The sequence below is a fragment of the Cupressus sempervirens genome, chromosome 1 (assembly GCF_028749045.1).
Source record: "Cupressus sempervirens isolate cs-2001-9-10 chromosome 1, ASM2874904v1, whole genome shotgun sequence".
NCBI classification, from domain to species: domain Eukaryota; kingdom Viridiplantae; phylum Streptophyta; class Pinopsida; order Cupressales; family Cupressaceae; genus Cupressus; species Cupressus sempervirens.
The window spans coordinates 463,957,308-463,978,653 of record NC_143118.1 but is presented as its reverse complement, the minus strand read 5'-3'; the positions used below and the strand labels follow the sequence as shown (position 1 = coordinate 463,978,653).

The following is a 21,346-nucleotide window of genomic DNA, read 5'->3' as shown; positions in this document are numbered from 1 at the left end:
TAGAGATAGAATCTAGTTAAGCGTAGTTGGACAAAGGTAGTAGACATGACAAAGATGGGGTGGTTGATCGCGCTAAGTCTAAGGTTGCATGTGTGAAGGATTGTGAAGACTGTGAGCTAACAGTATTATATAATTATGAAAAGTTGTAATGGAACTTGAATTGTATTATCTTAGTGTGGTCCTATTGTAATTGTTAATTGAGAAAGCCTCAAAGATGACTCAATAATTAGTTTGAGGACTTGGTATAAAGGAAAGTTGTTTTCCTTATGGTTAAGGAGGAAGTGTGATTATGTGGATATTTGTGAAATAAGTGATCTAAGGGATTCTATGAGATGCAAATATGCAATCTTAGATGTAAGATCCACTAAACTTGATATTGAAATCAGAGAAGTGTTTGGTGCGGATAAGGCACAACAAGCTGACAAAGAGACTGTGTTTGGCAAAGAGATTACTGTGAATAGTTGTTTATTGGTATTATTTTGCAAAGGATAATACAAAGGCCAGTTGGATAGTGAGTTTGATGATCTTGCCCTGAAGTTATTTGGACAATACAAAGGCCAATTGGACAATGAGTTTGGTGGTCTTGCCCCTAAAGCTATTTGGACAATGGGTCCTTCTGCCTTATATATTAGTACATCATTTTATGGGTACTATCCCCACCAGGGTTTTCCCTCTGATCAAGGGTTTCCCTAATTAACAAATCTAGTGTTATTGTGTATAGTTATCTTCTTGTAGTTATTGAACTTGCTGATTACATGTTTTAGAATTAATAAGGTTGATAAGAGTTGTTTTAATTAGATAATTGATTCACCCCCTCCCGCCCCTTAGTTATCTTGGTGGACTTTACTTTCTAATAGGCACATGTATGTTATGTGTGACATAAATAATTATAATACTGATAAGATTTCTTTGTTTCCTCTATCTTCATAATATCAGCATACTAATTTGAAAGATTTAATCCTGTCATGACAGGGAAAATGATAGAAAAGATGGTGAAATTTGTACTTGCTACTAAACATGATTTGTCAGCATCTCCTAAAGGCATTTTGTCAAACACTTTGATACTTGCCTTTGTCATCGGGCAGTGACTGCAAGCTTTAGAAAAAAGGAAAAAAATCATTCCTCCTATGCTCTAATGGACATCTATAACTACTTTGAAAACTTTGTCCTCACAACCACGTTTGCTTGAAAGCTTACCATACCTTTCCAACAACTCTAATTTTTTTACTCATATTTTGACACATTCTGTCAAACAGGCATCGCACCATCTTCCCTATACCTATAGTTTCCCAAAGTTTTTGGTCAAAGCATGAGAGAAAATTCTAAAAAGATCATATTGAGACATAAAAACCCAAAGCCAAGTTAATGGGGACAGTAACAACCTTTGATACTCTCTCTGGGAGACTTAATGATGTCGAAATGGGCATGTACATAAAATTACTTTTAGTCAAACAATTCATGCATGTTCCCTATACTTCCCTTTTTTGCATGCACATTAAATAGAGATGTTTGTGCATATCGTGCCACCATTGTATTGCATGATAATTTTGTATTCATCACGTCTATCTTGTTGAAGATTGTATCTACATTAGAGATTTTTATCTCTAATTTTTTAGATATATGATCGTTATAACCATTATGCTCATCTTCTGCTAAAGAAGACATTGATAATGAAAATTGAGATAATATTAAATATAAAGACATGTGTTACATGTCATGCGCATGCATTTGGAATATGAAGAGTCATGATTTGGAAATTGAAGGGACCTTCGGTTGTAATGTGAAGAGTCTCTCTATTTGTTATATATATTGCATCAAGCAAAAGCATTGTATAGTTGAACATTTCTACTATCAACAAAAGTAATTTTTTGTTGTGTGGATGAGTATTTTCCCTTCAAGTGGAAGGGTTGTCCTAGGATAGTCTTGTGTTTCCTTTGTATCTATTTTGATCTTCCTTATTGTTGATTATCTTTATTTTCTAGGTGTAACTTAACATGGTATCATACCCAAGTTAGATAATAGCATTTGAGGGTTCTTGTCTATATTTTCTTATTGATTCATATTTGGATGATTCATTCTATTGAAGAAGGCGTTGATATAGCTCCGTGAGCACCACATTCTTCCTGAGATTTCTTTTCTTGAAATATTTGCAGGATAAATATTTAGTGTTGAGATCTTCCTCTATGTATAGACTTCGTCTCTTTTGTGGTTTTGGTTGAAAGCAAATTGGCGTATCTTATTGTTCTTTATTATATTTTATCGTGAAGTAAAGAATGGCACTGGTTGCACAAAGATGGTTTCGTTGGCAATGTGGAACAATGCTCCATCATCCCTATGGTTGTGGCAATGAATGAAATATTTTTTAAGTCATTCTAGAGGAAGCTGCATAGTCCAACAAAATGCAAATGTCATGGCAGATCTTGATTTCTTTATCGGCAATGAGGCAATGTCCTGATCTCATTCTAGCAATATGTACAAACTTCGTTATCCTTTATGCCATGGTCAAGTTTTTATATTGGTGTGCAAGTTATACTCGGTCTAGTTGGGTATATAACTTTTAAGTTTGTGGAAGTCACTTTATTATCATGGAAGCTTACAGAAGTCTATCAAAGAAAGAGAAGAATAGGAAATCGTAGTGTAGGCATCACTTTTTTGGCCTTGATAAGCAATGCTAAGTAACAAGAAAGTCATCTCTCACCATTTGATCACAAGCTCTTTATTTCTAAGATCTGTGACAGTATGAATTTGGCAATGGTGATGTGTTGGGAGGGCCTAGTCTTTGCCATGGAAACTTTTGTTTGAGTCTGACTAAAATTGCCTCAATTTAAATGTGAAAAATGGATCGTCTGCAATGATTCTTCTACTTGTATTGTCATATCCATGGTTATATTCTTCGTCATTCAACATCTCGCTATTGGAAAACTTGAGTTGCCCAACACTCGATTGAATTTGTATGTTGATCTGCTTACCAATGAATATCAAGTCCGTCTCCTCCATATTCTCAAATGACAGAGCAGTTTCAGTAACTCATCATCACCGTATAATGGCAAGTTATTAATCACCATGGGCTTTTGATTAAGCATTATTACATGTGTTGCTATCCTTATTGGCAACAGCGGTTCATAGTTTCTCCAAGTGTTGTAAATGGTTGTAACAGTTGTTTTTTTGTCTTCACAATCGAACATTGTTTCTACGATGGAAGGCCAATGCATGAAGTCATCGTCATCTTTGTCATATTTGTGTTCATGTATAAAATTTTGCTCTGGTGAGTTGACATCGTTTTTATTGTCAGGGTCTTCAATTTTTTTTCCTTTTCTTTGTAATCAATATCAGTTGGTCTTCTCATTCAGTCCCATTTTTTTTTGTGTGTGGAAAATATCTCATCTTGGATGGCTACAAGATTAAAATGTTGAAATGCATTTGGCTTGCAACTACACAAGATTTCAGCCTCACTCATCACTGTTAGTGACCGTGTTCCAAAGAGGAGAAGGAAAGCTTACGAAATCTCTAAAGGGGAAGGGGTTTAGCACAATACCCGTATGGGTGAAATCTGAAAATATGATTAATGATGCAGAAGTCATCCGCCATATGGACAATAGGGAGGGAGAGGGGTGATAAACTACCAATGAAGGTGAAAATGAGGACAAAATTCCTTCTATATCTAAGAATTACAAGGATGCCATGACAAAGGAGTAGCAGAAACAAATAATAATGTCGAAGACGGTGAAGCTTGATGGGTCCAACGTCACGAGTTCAACTCTCTCATAGGCCGGTACTCAAGTCACGGAGCATGACTACATTGGGCTTTCAAAGGTTTCTCCGTCCTCATCAGACTATGCTCAGGAACAATGTATTCTTGAGAGCTTGGGATAAGCAAAGCTCAATTTGGGTCTCATTCTATCCTACAAGAAAGAGAATGGTACTAATTCAAATATTGCCATGACTGGAAAGGGCTTTGTTCCTGAAAAATAAAAACCTGAGGTGCAATTCTAATAATCTAGGCTATTTCTTCTCCAATGGGAAATTGGAACACCTAGTTTGCTGCAATTTGCAAGGTAGCTCTCATTACTAGATGTTTTGTATTCTACCCAGTGATTTCCAAGTTGAGAAGAACTAGACTACAAAGAGACAAGTATCTTATTTTGAACATCGAATTTCTATTTTTTTGTTTTTGAGCATTAATGATGATTTATTATTGTTAATCTCTCTTTGTTGTACGATGCATCAATAAAATGATAAGAGATTCATAAACATAATGATGTTGCATTCATCTTTAGAGGGAGGATACATGATAGAGGGAGATGTCAAACCCTTCACAAGCTTATGGGTACTAGCTATTCTATTTTGGTGTTCAAAGTTGTTCCTCTTGAGAGGGAGTCTTTGTGGAATCCCCACCAGTCTTATGCATGTCATTAATAAGTTAATGATATTTTAGAATTTGAGACTCTTGTTGAAAACAAAGTCTCAGCTGTAATTTTCCTTCTTGATTATGAGTTCTTATTCATGTGAAATTAATTATTATTGCAAGGACGACTTTGAAAACTCTTTCACTTATGAGGGAAATCATAGTGAACATCATGTAGAGAGAGTCCATGATGTCATCACGTTGAGTGATTCTGTGATGGGAGTCAAATATGTTGAGAGAGTCAATGACAAAATCATGTTGAGAGAGTCTGTGTGTAAGTTGGCTGTGAGCCTTACAGGCTTGTCATGTTGAGAGATTCCATGACAGCATCACGTTAAGAGAGTCCATGATGAAATTTGGTTGTGATTCTTGCAGGTCCTTCATGTTGAGTGATTCTATGAATTATGTTATGCTGAGATAACATTTTTATGAAAATCTGTGATTAGAATTTATTATTGACATCTTTTGTTGCAGCTATGTGTGGCTGCCATGCTAAAGATCTCTCTCTCGCTAAGAGGGAGTGTTAAAGATTGTAGCTGCAATAAAGATCTTTATCTCTGATTTTTTAGAGATATGATTGTCATAACCATTATGATCATCTTCAGCTGAAGAAGACACTGGTGATAAAAATTGAGATAATATTGAATATAAAGACGTGTCATACATCATGCATAGACGCATGCATTTGGAATATGAAGGGTCATGTTTTGGAATTGAAGGGACCTTCAGTTGTAATGTGAAGACTCTCTCTATTTTTTATATCTATCGCATCAAGCGAAAAGCATTGTACGCTTGAATATTTCTATTATTAATAAAAGTGATTATTTGTTGTGTGGCTGAATTTTTTTCCCTTCAAGTGGAAGGGTTTTCTCAAGATAATCTTGAGTTTCCTTTGTATCTAGTTTGATCTTCCTTATTGATGTTTATCTTTATTTTCCAGGTATAACTTAACATGTCTGCCAGCAATAACAGCATTAATCCGTACAAAAACAAGCTGGGCATTCTATCAAACTATTCACGCATATGTAATAATGTTTTCTGCAGGGTTGCATAGATGCATATCAAGCTGAGGCATCGGTGCTTTGTTTTAATTAGACCTTTGAGGCACCTTGCTGATATGGTCTTCGAGACAGTCGATTTAGACAACTTAAACACCATGCTAAAGTTCTCAAACAAATATATTTCATGGAACAATTTAATTGCTTGCGTACTCCTTCAAACATGCTGGCATAAGATTATAAATGCAAAGTTGTTATTGTGCAAAGGACAAACCTCTTCAAAGGCCTTCAAATAATTTTTGAACCAATATAGTTCCTGCTTATCACAATGGTGGCCCTCAGTTTCTTTTCATCATGCCAATCAGCAACTTTAATAACCATTTCTTGAATTATGGTTGAATTATAAGGTTCAAAATGCTTGAATTTGGAGCATTCAAAACCATATTCTAGTTATGCACACTCGATTTTCCAGCACTCAAAAGCTTGAACTAGTTATGAGTTTGATATTTTGGGCATGAAGGTTTGTATTTTGACTCTCTTGAGCATGTGGAAGTAATAGTTAGAGAAAATCATTTTCTGAGCATTCAAAACCATTATGAGTGCTCTCTTTTGGAGCATTAACAACTTCATTTGGTTTTGCATGCTTATTTTTTGAGCATTTGAAAACTTTTTTGGTTAGGAATTTTTTTAAATTTCAAGCAACTAAGCTTAACTTAGGGACTTTTTAACAATTTTTCGCATAGGTGGGCTCACTTCGAAGATATAAGTAAGGACAATTAAATAATTAAAATTATTTTTGGAAAAATATCTTTGATTATTTATTAAAAATTCCAAATTGAATTTGGTAAATGGATTAGACCCCAAAGTTTTAAAATTTTGACCATATTAGAAAAAGGATAACAAACAGCAACTGAAAAAATTCACAATACAACATTTCTGGATGTCTTTTTCAAGAAACTGAACACAGTATATTTCTAGAGTCGATGCCGATGCTTCAATTATCCATTTGGAGCCCATGATAGAGTAAGTTGAGTATAACATAAAGTTTCTGTTGAATATGAGTCACACCCAACTCAATGATAGACCAGTCATCAAGATAGCTGGTAGCTCAGCGTAGAACACCTAGCAGCATATAGAGAATCCTACATCCAACTCCTAGCTGTCCACAAAAGTTTTAACAGATGAATAGCAATTAGTGAAAGAGTAATCATTCCTTGCACAACTGATCTTTCATGAGTATAATCGGTCCACTGCATCAGATGATGTTCGAAATTGCCAGGGATTTGCTAAATTCCTGTGCAGGATTTCTCAATAGTACGCAGCGAAGCTAGAATCCAACCCAAATTTATAGGTCACTGTCCTTTAACTTATTATTTACTCCTCTGACTACTTTGGGATGAAGTTAGGCATGGATCGTGTTCTGAAGTTTTCTACAGGTGCACTCCAGATAGCTTCATGGTTCAGAACAAACTCTTACATTAACTGGTTTTCCTTTTTAAATAATAGTGCATTGCAAAATGAGCTCGCCATGATTATCGTACAAAAAATAATTACCTCAATTCTGTAAATTCCTAAAAATTGAAGAAAATTATAGTGCCAAATCAAAATCCTTATAAATTCCAGAAAATTATCTTTGGAAAGGTCATGGGATTACCTGCAGGGGTTTTCTTATTTCCAAAGAGGAAACTCATATTCGCTTCTCTCCAGTTTGCAGAGTTCACTCGCTCAATTTAAGTTTAAACCAAATAAAATCAGCGTTATGTGATAACTAACATTCTTGTTGGTGGAAGTGTAGCCAGCGAGAAAAAGGAAGCAGTGGGAATGAAGGAAATGATGTGGACTCTTTTGTGGTGGCGCTTTAACATAGGCCGTGTAAGTTGCCGGGTAAAAAGAAAATCAGTGATCAAGTTTCAGCACTTAATTTTCTTTTTTTCCGTTTGGCTTGATAGAGGAAAGATGTATGTAGCGAATGAATTAAAGGCATATTTTTTTATTATTTGTTAAAAAAATGTAATTAATCTTTAACGTAGGGATAAAATGAACAATGCAAAAAGTATTATTTTGATTGAGGAAGTTACAAATATGGAACTTTATATTAGTCATAAATCCATCACATAAATATCTAAATTCATGAGTATGGTTGTGTAACAAGAACACAAAGTTATAGTATATTTTCTTGCATTCGTTGATTGTGATTACTTGCATAGTAAACTCCCAAGTGCAATCTTATATTTTCTTGAAATTGCATGTCTAGTATTATAGATTGAAACTACCTAGGGAGACATAATGTGTCCTTCCCTTCTTCAATGTATCATATATCCTTTATGAATTTGCATTTTCTTATAATTTGATGTTCTCTCTTGCATACATTTCTTGTGTTACATAAGGATTATCATCCTGAGTGCAATCTTATGCTTGTATTTGCATATTTATTATTAAAAAATCTATCATTTAGCACATATATTGGACTTTCTTTATCTCTTCTCTTAAGGATCCATTATCCTTTTGTTGTTCCTTTTTTGATAAGTAGGAATAGCTTGGTACCCTTTCATCTCTCTATCTCATTTCTCTATAGATTTGTATTATTTTATGATGCATTCCTATCTATGGTTATTTATTGCTTTGTTACATGCATGATCTTGTGGTTTTGCCTGGAAAATATCTTTTCATGCCTTGGACTATAATGCTTCTCATAAAGTGATCATCTATAGTCTAATTTGTATTTGATATCTTTTCTAGCATCTTGTGTTGTTTGGAATTGATTACCCTATGGTGTTGCAGTATTCTATAATACTTCTTATCAGATAAAGGGTGTTTGCATTTTGTGCATGGGTATCAATTTTTGCTTATGAGTCATCCTTATATCTTCCAAGATTTTGTTATATAATCCACCATAGACTTCATTTTCTTGCCTTGCACTCAAGGCAAGAGCCTTTGTACATTCTTTATCTTTCTTTTTTTATAAGGATCTACTTTCCTTAGGCTTAAGTCAAACTTTTTTATTATGTGACATTGTTCTTTCTTTATAAAGAATTGTATCTTGACTATAGATTCTCTCTTTGACAAGAGGTGTGTGTCCTAGGTCACCACCTCTTTTTTATCAAGTAAATATATCTCCATTATAGAAACTTTCCCTTACTTCGGGTTAAAGTTTGTCATCCTTTATCCAAGGATCCCTATTCGACCTACATATATGTGGTTGAATAGGTGTGTTATTGTTCTTCTTCCCCTCTTCTTTCTCTTGGAGATTTTGTCTTTATCACATGCTCCTCTTAGGTAGATGTCTTATCATTAAGATGTCTCCACTTTGCAGGATCCTCTTACCATAAGTGATATATCCTTTTCACAATTGATTATGTTCTTAGATTGTAAGGGTTAAGGCCCTTCATTATGAATATAGTCTACATTGGTACTTTAAGTATATATATGTCTTGTGTGGAGTAGGTATCCTCCTTCTCTTCCTTCCCATGTCTATTATATAGACATGATAAGGAGATGACATACATACACCCTTCTTGTACATAGTTTATGTTGATGAGGTTGAAAATATCAATTTTGAGTATGACTTAAATAGTACTTTAGCTTTGGAAGCTTGGTATACTTTCTAGACTATTCTCAAATCTATGAATTGTTACTTTATCTCTTTTGCATACACAAGCACATGTGCTAAATCTCATATGTGGATAACTCATAAGAATTTGATAAATCTCATATATGGGTAAAGCATCCAAATATATGTTAAATCTCATAAATGGGTGATGCATAAGAAGTTTCTAAATCTCATATATGGGTAATGCATTCAAAACACATATGCTAAATCATATACATGGATAACGCATACGAGTTTTCTAAATCTCATATATAGGTAATGCATTCAAGAACAACATGCTAAGTCCCATACACATGTAATGCATTTTTTTAGATGGCCATGTCATGGTGATACAAAGAAGGTTGATCTATGGATGAAACTTTGTAGGATGACTAGCAGGTTACTACCCTATTAGACCATTCAACAACATATTTTCTGAGAATCTCTTCATGTTGTTCACAGTATGGTGGGCACCCTATTGGGTGAGGTAATCACTTTTATCTTCCTCCTTTCTTTTTCTTTCATTCTATGAGAGATAGATTATGAAGCTATGTTATTAATGATGTTACTCTTTCATTTCTTATGTCATCATTTATGCTCTTGTAATAGCTTTCAAAATATGATATTAGTGGGTGACACATTTCTTCAGCTAAGGTCTCTTTCACTAGTTAATTTGGGTTTTTTTTAGTACTAACCCCTTGTTTTTTCTGTCTTTTTGGATTTATTTCTTTTTGCTTTAAAATTTCACCCTTGTGCATGGATGTAGAGAACCCTTGATCTTGGGGGCTTATTCCCTTTGACTAAGTGATGTTCTATCTCATTGTCATTCATCGAACTCTTCTCTCTCTTCTCTACTTTATTGTGAGTGTGGGTTGATTCATACTCTTGCTAAAGTGGAGGCTAAATATATAATCTTAAATTACAATCACCCTAATTTAATGATGGTTTGGTACCGATTTAATGTGATTTCATCCTTCATCTTCATTTCTCCCCCTTTTCTTTTTTTTCTTCTCATCTCTCCTAAGCAGAATTAGGGTAGGACCTAATAGATCCTCTTTAATGCTCTTATTTCATGGCATAAAGATTAAGGTAGGATATAAACACTTAGGTCTTCCCTTTCCTTCATCTAATCACTCAGAATCTATCTTTTGCACTGCAATGACCTGTTCTCAAAATCTACACCTAAATTATGGGATTGAGGACCTATTTCAAGCCCACAAGGGAATCATGAAGGTTTTGGGCCCTAGTTAGCAGGGATGTAATACATCCATACTTAGCTATGGATGTAATGTATCCCTTTTGGGCTAATAAGGGATGAAATACATCCCTACTTGGGCTCTATTTTGGATTTTCTTCATAGGACCCATGTCCCAATTGACCTAGGGTGTTAATTTCAAGGTAACTTGACATGTAGGAGAAAGTTAATTTTGAGCCCTTTACAAACCTATCCATTTGCCTCATTTTTCATTCATCAATCATATGCACAAGCAATTCATCCAATCTCTCAAGTACTCAAGAATTTTTTAAGCATTCAAGGTATTGAAGCAAGTTATCCATTGAAGATAAAGGATTCAAGCATTCAATTAATTGAAGGAGTTTATGAAAGATCTAGGATTTTCAACATTCAAGATCTCCCTTCTTACATTCAAGATCCTTTGTTGAAACCTCTGTATCCAACTTTTCAACATATGCATTCATTCCTAAGGAAATTTCAAAGCACATTCATTCATGAATGTTTTTATTTACTTTGATATCATGTCCTAGGGTTTTTTAAGCTAAGTCAAGGATATTTCATCATCATACTTGATTATATTCTAAATTCAAGAGCATATTTGTAGATTTGCATTACTTCATGTTAGATCTATTTCTACTATTTTTTATCATTCTCTATTTTCTACCTCAATTTAGGATTAATTCCTAACTGGGGTTTGGCTGAGGCAACCTCCCCTCCCCCGAGAAAAAAGGTCCTTTATTTTTCAAGTTGTGGATCTTGGTAGGAAGAGTGGGTTATGGATTTAGATACCCTTTTCTTCAAATTCAAATATTGTTGAGAAGGGACTTATTGCATTCCTATTACCTAAAGTCATCCCTGCTAAGGAAATTTGACTCTTCCAAATAGTCGAATGATTTATGGATTATGGTTTTCTTTAGATCTTTCCATTTTTGACCTAGGTGACTAGATTTAACACTTTTGGAGGTCATTTGATAGCCCAATTTTCAGGTTTATATATTATAAGGTATAACATCTTTTATTGTCCATTTCAATACACTATATTATCTCTTTATATTTCAACTTTACATTATATATCTACTTGTTTGAAACCCTATTAAGATGGAGGTGAGAGGGAAATAAATCCAAGTAATTCACCCTTTTGCATTAGGTCACAAATTGACGCTTCCTTTTGTGCTAATCAGGCATATATTGCGAAGTGAATCTTAGTTTTCCCATTCATTAGTTGGTAGAGTTGTTGATTTCATTTCCCCCATATACACCACCCAAGAGGAGAGCATGGCAGTATGCCAAGGGGTAAAGGGAGGAGGTTGTAGGAGAGAAGATTATAGGGGAGGAGGCTAGAAGAGAGAAAACAAATGTGGGCAATGAAGGGGATGGAGATTTGATTCCTAATGCACAACTTGAGACACAATTGTCAATTGAGGGATCAAGGGGTGGAGTATCTTTATCTAGTGCAGGGGATAATGGGTTGGCTTTTAGGTTCGTGTCATTAGTGTATGCATGCACTAGCCAATAGACTTCTACAAGACAGACAAGTACATTAGGATAGGTTTCACATAAATAGGGACAAGTTGTAGAATGAGTTGGAGAAGATGAGGCTAATAGGGAATGTTTGCAAAGAGAGAGGGACCTTTTGGTCTAGGATCTAATGACGATACAGACGTGGGCACTACTCTAGGGTGGGAGGTATGTGGTATACATCTAGGATATTTCTTAATTATAGGAGGAGTAATTAGATTGTTAGAACAGGTGGGCTTCTACAGGGAAAACTATTGTGTAGCTATCACCTGGAAGAAGAGGGAAATTTTTTATGGGTTTTTCATTCATAGGTATTTGGGAAAGGAATGAGGATTGAGGTTTTCAAGAGAAGCATCTTGTGGATAAGGGGACCTTAGAGGCTAATGCACAACCGCTAGTCAGGATAGGCATTTAGACAACAATAGTCGATCAAGGGTTTAGGGAAAATGGTGGAGGTTTAGAGCTTAGGAAGAGGGGGTACAATAGAGGGAACCTAAGGAAAAGAGGATGATGTATGGATAGCCTTGGTTTAGCTAAGGTTAGTGTCATCATAGAAGGTGGTGATAAGACTACGTGGGGGACAAATAATTATAAATAGGTCACATGACCTAGTTTTGTGAGTCAAGATGTTACCACTTCCACCACTAGATCTATCACAAGTCACCCCAGCAATGGATCCAGTAGTATTGATAGCACCATAGCCAAACCTAATAGATCCTAGCTAACCTTCTATATGAGAGATAGATGGGAAGTGATATGGTATATTTTGTACTAATTCTCATATGTATGATGTACCATTTTGATGTACAATATATTTTTTGAGGGAACATGTCCCATTTGTATCATGATGAAACTTTATTCTTTTGATATACATTACTTAGACATCGATGGACTTTATTATTCTTTCATGGGGTTGGGATGTATTTCTTTTTATTCTTTTTGGGATTATATATATATATATATATATATATATGAGTTGATTGGGAGAGATCATGTACCTAGTAATTTTTATGATGTAGTTATGTATGTATATGCTTATGATGAGATAGTGATGGGTGTAGGATGTGATGTTTCTATATGATCTATGAGATATTTTCTAATGTGTTCCTATAGGATGTGATTTTTCTATATGATTTCTAAGATATGTTCTAATGTGCTCCTACAAGATATTATGCCTTTATGAAACTGATGTGCATATGTAGTGTGTGATGTGATGTAGATGCAACTCTATGTGATGTTCTCTAGTAATTCTACATGTGATGTACTACTATGTGATGATGATGCAGTTCAATGTATATGCAAATGATATGATTTTTTTATTTATATGCAATGTGAAGTTCTAATGAGATGCATGGTATTTTATTTCTATATTGTCATGAAATGTATTGTGCAGGTGATGGTGATTTACTCTGATATGAGATTTTATGATGATACTACATGTGATGAAGAAAATGATTATGATGCATTTTTTGTATGTATGTAACAAATGATATTGAATGCACATGCTTATTTTAATATGAAACTAAAATGAATATAATATTAATGCTTATAATGAACCTAATTAGAAAATAAAGAATGAATCATAAATTACCTAGTTGCACTTAGTGGAAATGTAATTAATAAACCTTTATTAAAGGAAAATGGTTATAATTAATAGACTTAATGGATATGCAACCTAATGCAAATATTACACAACTTAATATGCAATGAATGAATGATAATGATAATGTAACTAATTTTAATTAACGCTCGTCTAAATGCAATTAATATGGAATGAATGTATGAATGCAACTAACTGCATTTTAATTGAATGTATGGTCCTAAATATGATTAAGATGAACTAAGATGAGACAAATGAAACTAAATATAATTTAAATGAAATGCATTGAATGATTCCACCTAAATATAATTAAGATGAAACTACAACAAAGACAAATGAAATCATTTAAATGTGACTAGATGCAATTTAAATGAAGTGAAGGAATGGATGCACATTTTTGAGATGTAACTAAAAATGAATGAGTGCAACTAAGTCTGTATTAGATGAATTTAAAATGAAATTAAATGAATGCTCCTAAGTGTAATTAAGATGCAAATAAAATTCAATAAATGAAGTGAATTGAATGTAACTATATAATGTAGTATATACTAATTGCCTATATGCTCATTGTGGCAGTATGATGTAAAGGAGAAATCATGAGCCCAACTTTAAGCACAAGGATTGAGAAATCATAGATTTATGGGGGATAATGGGGATATTTACTTTTTAAATTGAACCCTTGGGGTAGCGAGTGGGTTATGAATGGGATTGAAAACATTTAGATTCATTTGGGATTGTAGGATTCATAAGACTTGATTGTGGGGCTGATTTGATTCGATGTATTGATAGGATGTGGGGTTAGCTGATTCTTTTGGTTCTTTAGGGAATCTAAAAAGAGTACTTGTGTGTTCTTGATGGGGTGGGGTTTATCCTTTGAAGATTGAGTATGGGGTACCTCCATGTAGTTGTTCGCTTAATTTTCTATAGAAATGTCAGTGACTTGTCAAGGTTACCAAGAACATAAAGACTTTTTCACTAACATTTCTTAGGACATAGTTGAAATAGACATGAAAAGATTGCCTCAGTATCACATGTGAGTCAAAAAAGGATTTGGAGTGGAACTAATACTGGAGAACCCACAGATAAATGGCATTTCCCAAGTGTACAATGATCACATGCTTGGATATACAAGAATTACATTTGACTAAATCTTAGGGAAGCAAAGGGAGTAGATAAAAATTGATCAAGACCTTGGTTTCAAATTTCCCCATTTGTGACACACCATGATATAAGAGATCATGGAAACCTTGAGGAGATAACAACTAAATTGCAGGGAAAAGATAATCAAGAAACAAAATTGAAATCCATTATTTAAAAAAAAGAGAAAATCCTTGAAAAATAACCTTTTACCAAAGAGATCAATGGGACTGGATACTTACAAAACAAGGTCATACATTAGGAAGGATGCATTCTATAAGGACCTATTGATAGGATCTAGAATAATGATTAACTAGAAAATTGAAGTCTTTAGGATAACCATTGATGATAAAGGTTCTTTCATAAGAAATTTATGAAGTGCACAATAGGGAAAGCTTAATACCAAGATCAAACAAAAATTGACACAAAATCAAGGATATATATTATGGGACCTATCAATGACTAAATACAAGGGGATATGTACAATTGATGAACCAAGATATTTACATGGATCACTATACAAAATCTTAGTATGATATGATATCCAAACTTTTATATGATATAGTTGCAACATGTGAGATGATACTACGATGTGTTTGATTTCCTTTCCAAGCTCGAGAAATTGAAAAGTAATGATCATTTATGTTATGTGATGTGATATTGGAACATCATGAGGAATACAAGTGAATGGATGAGGGGACATTGTGAGGATTTGGGATAGGATTTTGATAGATAGTGAGAGGGTCTAAGCACACATAGTGCTCATTTCCTTATCACTAGGTGCTTGAATTGTCAAGTTTTTACCATGATGATGATTTTTTAAGACTTTTTACTATGTTTTTGTAATTTTTTCAAGAGTAGTGGGGTACATTAAGTGCTACGGGCATAGAAATTCTTAAGTTGAATGATATTTGAGTGATCATTTAGAGGTCCCCCTTCTAGAGTTGGTAGATGATAAGCTCTCGAGCCAAAGCATGTTGTGACAACATATAGGCCCAACAAAGTAGGCTCAAACTTACCCTTCTTTTCTCTATTGGCTCTCACCTTTATGCTTTCATTCAATATCATGTCTCCCATCTAGAACTGGTGGGGATGAACCTTTTTGATAAAGTTACTCTTGAGCTTATTTTGATATACAACCAAATGATCAATATTCATTTTCCTTTCTCATCTAGTAGATCCTTTTGGGCGAGTTAGGTTATGTGTTAATCCTCTTTAGTGACTTCATCATTTAGTAATTTTCATAGTGAGCGGAGTTCAACCTTAATTGGAAGGATAGCTTCCACATCATAGACCAAGGAGTATAGGGTGGTGCTTGTAGGGGTGTAGTATGAAGTGTAATATTCCTAGAGGAATGGATTGATTTGTAGGTGCCAATCATAGACAAAATTATTGATAACCTTTTTCAAGGATATTGAGAAGGGTATTGTTGGTTTTCTTAGCTTTGTCATTACCTTGTGGGAAATATAGGTTGGAGAAATAATGATGTATATGGAGGGTGGAGCACAACTCTTCCATGTGTTATTTATCAAAATTCCTCTATGGTCAATAAAAATGATTGTAGGATTACCAAAATGGAAGACAATATGGTACTAGATGAAATTTTAAATCTAAACTCTAGTGTGATTGGTAAGTAGAACAACTTCAACTAACTTGGTGAAATAGTTGGTCACTTTGATGATCTCTTTGTTCTCATATGAAGAGGAGGGGGTGATCATACCCATGAGGTCAAAACCCTAACACAAAAAAGGCCATGATGGTGAAAAAGGTTGTAGATCCCATACTGAGGCATGTATTGTATTTACATGTAGTTGATATAGTATGCACCTTTTCATAAAGTCACAAGCATCATGTTCCAATGTGGGCTAGTAATAGCCATCTCTAATATTTTATTGGCTAGGACCATACCACTTGTATGGGAAATTTAAAGTCCAACATGAACTTGCTATAGATCCATAATGGCCTTGTTCAAATCTAAGCACCCAAGGAGGGTTCCATGATAACCTCAATAATAAAGGTTATTGGCTACAAGTGTATAGTGGGATTTTTTTTTGAATAATTCTTTTTGCTTTGGATTAGTGTAAGATGGAGGGATATGATACCATCTTTTAGGTAAGCATGAATCTCATGGTACCATGGGGATTGGGGACCAACCAAGATACACATAATTGTTGATTCATTGTTCTCGTAGATGGGCGTAGGTAATTACTCAACTAAAAATTTGTATTGTGAATCTTCCCAGTGAATTTCCAAGAGTGAGATGATATTTTCCATGGCATCTACAACCTTAACTGAGGAACTCGTGTGACTTGGATCTTTTAGAAGTGTTCCTTCATCTTGTATACCATTTCCTTATGTACAATCTTAATTTAGGAGCACTCTAACTTAATAAAGGTTTAGCACCTATTTAATGTGAGATTATCAATCTCCCTCTCTCTTTCATTTCTTCTTCCATTTTCTATCCTTTCTCCTATGTGAAATTGAGGTAAAATCTAATAGATCCTCTATAAGCTCCTATTTTCATGGTGATAAGCTTGAGGTAGGATCTATTTCCCCTTGTTCCTTCCTTTTCATCATTTCTTTTCATTTGGTATCTATTCCTGGCACTAAAATAGGATTTTCTAAAAATATGGACATGAATTCCAAATTCTAGGACATGTTTTGGGGTAGCTAGATTATCCTTGGGGTTTGTGCACTAACAATTAGGGGTGCAATGTGCCTCTAATGCTTCAGGGGTACACTAAACCCCTAATGGGCCAATCAAGGGTGCAATGTGCTCGTAATGAGGTCCTATTTTTCCCCCCCAATCCTCCTGCCCCCACCGCCCCACCCCACCCCCCCTCTTTGGGTCCTATTTTATGGGATGTCCAAGTGTTAATTTCTAGAATAGTCGGCCTATGGAAGTTAGTCATTTCTTATATATATATAAACCATTTCATTTCCTCATTTTCACATCATGCATTCAAAAGTTCAAGTTCTCTCTCTCTCTCTCTCTCTCTCTCTCTCTCTCTCTCTCTCTCTCTCTCTCTCACACACACACACACACACACACACACACACACACACACACACACACACACAACACCTTAAGGATTCTTGAAGCGTTCAAGCCATTCAAGCTATCTCTCTATTGAAGATCAAGGATTCATGCATTCAAGCTATTGAAGGATTTTATGCAATATCTATCATTTAATCACCCTTCATATATTCAATAGCCTTCATCCCATCTTCTACATTCATCCTCTCAAGATCTACATTCATATACATGAAATCCTATGGAGGATTTCAAGCACATTCATACATGAAGGTTTTGGTTTAGCTTTAATTTCCTTTCTAGGATTTTTGAATTTTAGTCAAAGCTATTACATCTACATACTTGATTCTATTATGAAATCAAGAGCATATTCATAGATTTACATTGCTTTAGGTTAGATCTATCACTATTACTTTCTAGCATTCCATTTCAATTCAAGGTTCATTTCTAAACTAGGGTTTGATTGAGGTAAACCCACCCCCCCCCCCCCCCCCCCCCACAAACATTAAACAAACAATATATTATTTTGCAAGTCTTGGATCTCAGATTGACAAATAGCTTACAAATTTGGATATTGTTACTAAATTTCTGCACATGCTAAAATTTAGTTCTGAATGTGAAGGGTTTCATACAAATGCACATGACTAGCTATTACATTCATTTCACTCCTACTACTATCATGTTTTATCTTGAGCTAGCTGAAATATGTTAAAATGTTCTTTGTATTAATCATTCAAAGATATGAACATTTGATAGATGAAATGGATAAATTGAATGTAATGTTATTCCCACACAAGATTTGGGAGTAGCTTTCATTATAAAATGTTCCTATTCTATGCAAGTGAAAGTGTACAAGCAAATGAAATGAAAGAGTATAAGAGTCAAAAGGAGCCAATCATTGTTTGGTTATGACTGTCTCATTGCGTGCAAGGTTGTTGCTTGTGTTATGTTGCTTCCACTATTTTAGCTTCAAGTTTCTACAGTGAAATAAAATGAGTTAGACCATTTGATCTAAACAATGATAGCTCTCCTCCTTTTATACGTTCTAAATATTTCATTTCTTCCACAAATACTTGCATAAAAATAGAAATGAAACCATTCAAAGATCATCACCAAATGTTTATAATAGAAATCAACTACAAATTTTGTCAAGGTGATATATTATGCTATCATAATATCAAATTAAAAAGTAGTATTAAAGGGACAAGTTTACACTTGAAACCTTTTACTTCATAGTATCAAATCAACTGATAGCACAAATTGCAACAATATCCACAAATGCATAACACAGATTTGTAAGACAAGCTACAACATGAATAAATAAAATATTAAAAAGTATAGGCATGTTTCAAATTTCCAAATAGAACGAATATCAAAAGATATGAGTTAGTGATAATGAAGACAAATCTACAAGTTTTTCCCCCATAAAAGATTTGTTGCTAAAATCTTCCATAATGTGCATAAAGGTAAATATCAACAACAACCAAGATATCAGTAAAACATATGAGAATATTGCCTTTTCATTTAAAAATATCATTGAAGAAAATGTATTCATAGAAAAGGTACACCTCTTATCAAAATAAAGGCAAAAGAAGACAACATGTGATTGTAACTAAGATTAAAGAGAACCATTCTAGCATCAAAAGGAATGAAGACAAGTCTATTGGTGGATCACCCAAGAAGATGAAATATGTGATAACCTGTATACATAAAAATTACATGGAAAAAACTCATCTACAAAAATCCAGTGTTTAACTCCATCAAAGGAAATCAACAAGCTTTCTTTCGTATATGGCGATTTACAACTCATGGCTAGAATATAAAGCTAGAGACCCAAATGGAGTAACAATTTCTAACAATAGGCTAAGAAACCCAACTTAGGTCTTTGAAGAAATAGAGGATGCAGGCCCCAGAATATCCTAAACACTCAAGTTTGTTAAAGAAACAAAGAGTATACATATACAATGAATGTGAACATAATACAAAACCTCATAACTACAAACATTAGGGTTATTAAATTCTTTTAAAAGAAGAAAAAATCTATATTTCTAGAATTCAATAGCAAAGGATTCAACTCTATAATGGCACCATGAATGGAGAGAATAGATAAAGCCTCAGCTTCTCACACTTTATGATCTCGGGCATGTAGACAAAGTAGAAATTCTAGAAACTATGGTACACATAAAGGTTGCAAAAAAGAAATGCTCACACTAAAAACTAGACATAAAAATCCAAGAAGTTTCCACATTCATGTTTTCAATAACACAAAAAGCTCACAAGAAGATGCAAATGAAGGAAATAAAATTCCATAATAATACAACAAAAAACAAAGGTTTCATTTTTATTTTGAACAAATGCAATTGTGGTATGTTGTATACTTACAAGAAATCATGCCAGGAGGTAAGAATTAATGGCTTTGATGTCACAAGTTTCCAATAAGCAAGGAAGTCAAGTTCAAGAAATGATGATAAGTAATGGTGGCTTGAACACTAGATTTTATTTGTATATGTCATCCTTTATGATAAACCCTAGTAGCTACTCCAGGTGTTACATTTTTGGATTTCAAGATTTCACAAATTAGAATCATGAAGTTCTATCAGAAAATGCAAGATAAATCTCCAAAATGGCTACATAAACATGAATAATAGTTCCAGGAAGAGGATTCTATAGACGTTTTGAACAAAAAATTACTTCTAGCCTAATACTCCAAATTACTAGCAAAAATATCAATATTTCCATTCATGATGATGGTAGCAACCAGAGATGACAACTCAAACAAAAAATGTATCCAACAAATAAAAGAAAGAGGAAAACATGGCGACTCAAGAAGAATGTGCTCGAAATCGCAAAAACCATGTGAAAATATTTTATAATGACTATAGATTGAACAATTTCTAGTAATAGTGGCAGACACAAGTTTTTCTAGCAAACCCTAGCTCCTTTGAAAACTTGAAAGGGCACAAATGATGATAAAATGTGAATGAAGGATGAAAATAATGTGTTTTTTTTATAGAGATTTCTCATGAAATACTTGGAGTAAAATCTACCACATTGCCTTTTCCTCACCAAGTGGTTTCCTTGATATTTATCGCCACTTTCAAATAATTTATTTTATTTGATATTCCTCTCGTCAAAGATACCATAGGTAAGGCAGTTTACCTAAGTGTTATTTTGAACACTTTATTTAATTCTAAAGCCTTTTTTAATTTGCTTGATTGTAATGTAAAAATAAAATTATTAATTAGCATCTTATAAGCTATTTAATAATTCTATTTCTAAAAGCAAATAATATAAGGTTTAAGGCTTGATTGGCTATCTTTATTCATTTCAATATGTTGATAAAGTCAAATTTTCAACATGTGTAAGAATATGAGACTATTTTTTAGGTGAAGACTTAGTATTACAAATTAGTTTGAGTCATGAGGAGAGATTGTGAGAGTTAAGTATAGGGTCAAATTTGGACTTTGACTGGGCATCTTAAGGGTCTTTATGACCTGTTAGAGTGTTTCATAGGTAGCTAGGAGTGATTCATAGGCTCTTTATGACTCAGTAGGGGTTATGAGGTAGTGAGTCATCATTTTGATAGATATTAACTCCTTTTTTAGAGATTTTTTTTCCATGATTTTGACCCAAGGTGGTTCCTCATCTTTAGGGACATTTATTGGCTAGTGAGGGAGGTTTTTTGATATATTCTATCACTTGTACTTGTAAAAGCATTCAGTATTGATCATAGACCTTGGGTTATTATTTACTATGTCTTCAGTATTGTTTTAGATTGGAAATGTATTTTTAGAACCTTGAAGGAATATATTGAGCACTGGAGATCTATTT

At 34.0% G+C, this 21,346-nt stretch overlaps 1 protein-coding gene across 1 annotated transcript in view; it reads right to left on the bottom strand.

Annotated features, from left to right (window-relative positions):
* The window catches only part of LOC149578306 (vacuolar protein sorting-associated protein 2 homolog 1-like), a 120,227-nt gene extending 113,086 nt beyond the window's left edge, over window positions 1–7,141 (bottom strand). The window contains exon 1 of the mRNA XM_089828203.1: window positions 7,058–7,141. Within this exon, the coding sequence (XP_089684329.1) occupies window positions 7,058–7,094 (37 nt within the window). The 5' untranslated portion in view covers window positions 7,095–7,141. The remainder of the gene's footprint in view (window positions 1–7,057) is intronic.
* Between the last annotated feature and the right edge of the window lie 14,205 nt (window positions 7,142–21,346).